General features: G+C 37.5%; 1 protein-coding gene across 3 annotated transcripts; it reads right to left on the reverse strand.

Moving 5' to 3' along the window:
* Window positions 1–749: 749 nt before the first annotated feature.
* LOC115416308 (transmembrane protein 203-like) lies at window positions 750–3,779 on the reverse strand. Of its 3 annotated transcripts, none has more exons than XM_030130058.1 (2): window positions 3,662–3,779; window positions 750–1,698 (listed from the first exon to the last, which is right to left on the reverse strand). In XM_030130058.1, the coding sequence occupies exon 2, from the start codon at window positions 1,502–1,504 to the stop codon at window positions 1,088–1,090; it is 417 nt and encodes a 138-aa protein (XP_029985918.1). In that variant the 5' UTR covers window positions 1,505–1,698; window positions 3,662–3,779; the 3' UTR covers window positions 750–1,087. The 3 variants fall into 3 exon arrangements, with proteins under 3 accessions (XP_029985918.1, XP_029985916.1, XP_029985917.1); XM_030130056.1 differs by having other exon boundaries at window positions 750–1,703; XM_030130057.1 differs by having other exon boundaries at window positions 750–1,706.
* Window positions 3,780–5,647: the final 1,868 nt, after the last annotated feature.

The raw sequence follows: 5,647 nt of genomic DNA on the forward strand, positions 1-5,647 counted from the left end.
AAGTCGTCTGTTGTGGTCCATGTACATGTGTTTGTGTGAACTTAAAGCAGGGATGAACTCATTCTAGTTCAGGTTCCACATTCAGACCAATATGATCTAAAGTGGGTCAGACCAGGACAATAATAACTGAATAAACTAGAAATAAATAATGGCAACTCCAATGTGATGTGAAAAAAAACAAAACATTAAATTGTGAAAATATTTACAAACTATCCTTTAACAATAAAATATGAACAACATGAAATGTCTGAAGAAAATCAAGTGCAATTTTAACAATATTCTGCCTGTTACTAAATGTTTGTGTAACACTGTGTGTAACGTACGTGTATAAATGATAAGCTGACGTACAGAGTTAAAGATGCACTTGAAATGTCAGTTTTTTTCTGGTTATTCACATCTTTTTTGTAGGATAGTTTTCACATTTCTAATTTAATGTTTGTTTTTTACACGAAAACAAAGAGAAAAGTTTGGAGTTGACATTATTTAATGTCAACTATAACAAAAAACAAACAAACAAACAAAAAAAAAACAGAAACTGTTTCCAGTAAAGGCTCTGGAGCTGACTTCACACCCTGCATGAGTACATAGTGTACAGTATAGTAGTGTAGTAACACAATTATCAGCATATTTGTGTCTCTGATGATGTTAAAGCAGGTGTTTCTCCTTCTGACCAGAAACGTGGGCGCCTCTTATGGCCTTCCACCTCTATTCCAAACTGAGAATCTGTTGGTTATTTGTTTTTTTTTTTAACTGTAAATAGATGAAAAAGACAGTACAGTCTGATCTCAGACACATTGTGAATGCTCTGTATACATGACCACAGAATGCTCCTAAAGCTCAAATAATACCAGCACATGCTTCATGTTTTAATCAGAAAATGATCCCTTCAGATGACAACTCAGATTCAGGAGATCTAAATGGAAAATACCGTTACGATGATCGTGTGTAACTGGGAACACTGTCACATTCTGAATTCAAGGGGGACATCAGTGTGCTTGAACATGGAGGGAGGGTTATGCTTTAAATCTCTAATGGCAGATGAAGATTGCTCTCTGCTCGTGGGTGATTCGTCGGCGAGGCGAGGCCGTCAGTTGACCCGACACGCTCGTATCATCAGCAGCTGCAGCAGGATGAACAGCGGCGACACAATGAGGCCGAACCACAGGTCTCTGGCTTGTTCCTGCTCGGCCAGTTTCTGGCACAGCAGCACCTCGCACACCAGCTTCAGGCTGAGCACCGTCAGCACCCACAGGAGCCTCAGCACCGCCAGGCGCTTCTCGTTCTCCTGGTAAAGGCGGATGGAGACGATGGCCGTAAAGTAGGTGCTGAGGCCGTCCGCGGCAAACAGCGGCACGAACACCAGCCACCAGTTTAACGACGGCGTGAACATGTCGGCTCGTAGCGCCACCAGCATGCTGAAGACCAGCAGGGCCAGGAGGTGGAGGAAGAGTTCGAAGGTGGCGAAGCCCAGCCACTGCACCAGCTCCCTCAGAGAGAACAGCATGGCCGAACCAGGGGGCGGAGCCTCTCACACTGTGCCCTGGTTAGGGGGGGAAGATCTCCAGGTTTTGGACGGAGGTGAGGAGTTGTGGGCGGGGACAGCCAGGGTACCAGATGAACCACGTCACTCTTGGCTACATCTTCATATCCGCCCTGAAGAGGCTGATGGAGGAAGTGCAGGCCCAGGTTTGTGGACGCCTTTCCTTCTGTGCAAAGAAAACACAACATTACTCAGGAACAGTTCACAGGGTTCCAACATTTTTCAAGGTCAAATTCAAGCACTTTTAAGGGTAATTTTTGTAATTTTTCCAGCATAGCACCTCATCACTGGGAAAAAATACACATCTACAGGAATACATATACTCAGGGTTATTTTTCACTTTTTATCACTATAATGTTCATTGTATTATGCTATAAACATCTAAAATGTTGTTTCACTGTAGCAACAAGTTTATAAATGAAAAGAGAACACAAAGTTTTATTCATAATGTGAGTGCGGTGTATAACTCACTAGCCGTGAACCTCAGAGTTCTTCTGTACGCGACACGTATCAGTAAACAAAGGGTCTGGAATCCAACTTTTCTTTTGTGGTCTTTATTTAAAACTTAGATTGATACAAACAAAAGATGAATTTCTAAATTACATGACAGTCAAAAGACTGTGATGCTCCTGGGCTCCAGGCTTCCAGTTACACTTTTCTTTCTTTAAGTTTTATGATCTTAGCAGCCAACAGGACTGCATCACACAATGATGTCAAGACTTATGCTATTATTACTTGATATTCATATAATGTACATAAATTATTAATAAGAAATCAAACATAAATATAAATCTGAGTTTTTAACTGAAGCACAAAAAATGGCTCTAACACATTAAAAAAAAAAAGCCACTTCAGACACACTCGCACCGAGACAAAGATTAAGATGAAAATGTACCTGAACTGACCTGGGAACACCTGGTAACTTTGATTTTGACAAAGTTTTATTTTTCGACATAAAGTTCTATATTTCTAAATGCATCACCTCTCTGTAAGTCGCTTTGGCCTGCCATCTAACCTGGTAGAGTTAATATAAAAAATAAATAAATAAATCACATCACAGAGTTATAATTCAAGCACTTTTCAGACCTTGAAAACACAACATTGAAATTCAAGCATTTTCAAGGGTTTCAAGCACCCATACGAACCCTGAGTTTATCTGTAGAGCAGGTTTTACATCAGGGTTGGGACTCTGTTAGAGTGGGGATACATAACTACATTGTTATATTTTATATAGATTCAATTGTACAGTTATGATTGTTACAAGATAAAAATTCTAGAGCTGCAACCGATTAATCGATTAAGTGCTTGAAGCAAATGCAAAAATTCCTGATTCGATTAATCGTCTCGAATTGATTGAAGGGAAATATTCTATTGCAGTTTTCCTGAATTGAAGCTTCTTTGTGCGTCACAATAAGCGTCCGTGTGAAACACAACAGTGGAACCAATGTTTAACAGCAGAGAAATGAAGGAAACAAAGCTTTGATTCAGGAGAATTGTGGTTGAAGGATTTTTTTGGATCACTTTGAGTCGATTAATCGGTTGCAGCTCTAAAAAATTCAATAATATAAAACTTTGGAGAAAAAACAGTCAACTCTGTCCTTTTTGTAGCAGCACGAATAGTTGTTGCCTGACACCCAAGGATCAGATTAATTTTGGGATTGCACATGTTAATGCTACGCTTAGAAATACACTTTTCAGATGAGATAAAATAGTGATGACAGAATTGAAAAAAAAAAAAAAAAACTTGGAAAAACACTTACTCACTGACTCTTTAGCAAAGACTGGGCCTCAATCACATCTCATTACATTAAAACTAGGCACTGAGGATCTTTATACCCCTGTTACACATACCTGTCAGTTTTCTTTGCTGCCACCACACTGTTTAGACTGATAAACTTGACTTTTCCCCACAGTATACAGACCGATGACTATTAAAAAACAGCGGCTAACAACAATAATAAGAACGTTTAAGGTCCATTTCAGCTACAATCACATCGATAACTAGCCGACCCAGCAGCTAACCGGCGACAATCTTGAGCTGCACAGGCCCCTTAATCATCAACGTACAGCTCAAATAAACATGTACATGTGTGTGGTTTAGTCTGACATTTCATAACTCACCCTAAAATCAGCCAGACGTGTTGTCCTCCATCAAACAGCCTGCGAAACTGTCAGTACATCATGCTAAACAGGCGTTAGCTTCTCTACACTTATTTTTTTCTCGCCTTCTCAATTTATCGCGAGAAGTGGAACGAGACGTCCGTGTACGGTGGCCGGAAGGGAATGCGTTTGGGGCGAAAGGCGTAAACTAAATGCGTTATTAAATTAATTTAATTTATTTATTTATTTCGAACATGCAGTGAAACAAAATAAAACAAAATAAAGGAAAATAAGACAAAAAACAAAATAACATTTAAATGAAATTGAAATAATAGGGAATAATATTAAAACAGCATGCGGCTAGAGACTAAATGCACAAAATACTCCGTATGCTTACTGTTATTTAAATGAAACCATACAAAAAATAAAGTCTTTATGGATGACATTAATTTTATGGGAGAAAAATGTACAAACAAATTCATGCGTGGTGCCCTCACATGTAATCTTTTCCCCTTCCCATTAAAATGGAAAAATGTATTAAAAGAAATTTTATTCAGGATTAGAACCAGATACCTGACTCTACCCATACCCCCAAAGCAAAAGAAACTCATTCTAAAACACTAAATGATATCTATCCTTGCAATGACTTTGTGAGACAAAGATTTAATATTGAGAAAAATAATTGTGTTTTTTTGTGAATTTGAAATTGAATCTTTCGAACATTTATTTTTTGACTGCCCATACACCAGGACATTTTGGACAACATTTCAAGACTGGACATCTGAGAAGGACACTCAAACACCCAAACTGGAATACAAAGACATTAATTTTGGAGTTATAATGGAAACAGAAAAAGAGAAATTATGTGTAACACTTTGGTTATTATGACCAAACAATTTATACACAAGTGTAGATTTGTGAAGACACCCCCCCCCCCCCCCCCCCCCACACACACACACACACACACACACTGTTCTTAATTTACAAGAATGAAATAACAAACTTCAAAAAGACACTGAGACATGTGAAAACCAAACGAGCCTTGATTGTTTATGAAAATTTGAATGTATTGATTCCTGATTAGACCTCTGACTTTATTTTATTTTATTTTATGATGTTCTTTACTAATATTGTTCACTTAAGTTTGATATTGTTGCTCAGTCTGGAAAAAATAAGTCTTTTCTATGAAATTGATTGAATGTATAACCAGATTTTGATTAATAAAGTTGGAAAAAAAAAAAAAAAAAAAAAGCACCACGTGACTCTCGTGCCGACTCCCTGCGTTTATTTTCCACACGTCACGTTTGTGCAGCAAGAATAACCCAGCCTCAAAACAGCCTTTAGTCAAGATTTTTTTTCCTGGGTGTTTTTATTCCTCTTTAGACATGAAAAAAACAATGTGACTGAATTTTTTTAATGAACCTAATTTTTAGGGATTTCCAAAAATGTCTACTCCACTGAACAGCATGTGTTTAATTTTTGAAGCAAAGAAACATGTATTTAACATGCAATATCAGAAAGTGATAAACTCTGTGAAAACTATGCAATAAAAACATTTTTAATGCAGCTAATCTGATGTTTTCTCACATTTTTACATACTCTAACACTAGTTGTTATTCATGTTATGGAAAAAAATTACTCTACTCATTCATCCTCAAAATAAGAAATGGTCAATTCATACGATCAGTGTCTTTTCAGTATAATTTTAATTGGAGCTCCAAGGTACGATGCATGAGTGGACAAGAAATTATAGTCGTCATTGTCTCTTATATGAAAACTAATAAAAAAAAATCATGCTCTCTGTGTCACAATATCTCCTGTTTTAGAATGGAATGTCTGGAAGAGGGAACTTCTGTGGGAAACTCCTGTGAGAAAGCTGTTTCCAACACACACGTCCCTGTGGCCTAGACCAAACACAGAATGCAAAAGTCATTTGTCGAACAGGAATAAAACCCAGTCTCATATAATCCAGAGTTCAACCAAACTTATATGTAATATTGAATATAT

This window comes from Sphaeramia orbicularis, unplaced genomic scaffold (genome assembly GCF_902148855.1).
Source record: "Sphaeramia orbicularis unplaced genomic scaffold, fSphaOr1.1, whole genome shotgun sequence".
Taxonomy (NCBI): domain Eukaryota; kingdom Metazoa; phylum Chordata; class Actinopteri; order Kurtiformes; family Apogonidae; genus Sphaeramia; species Sphaeramia orbicularis.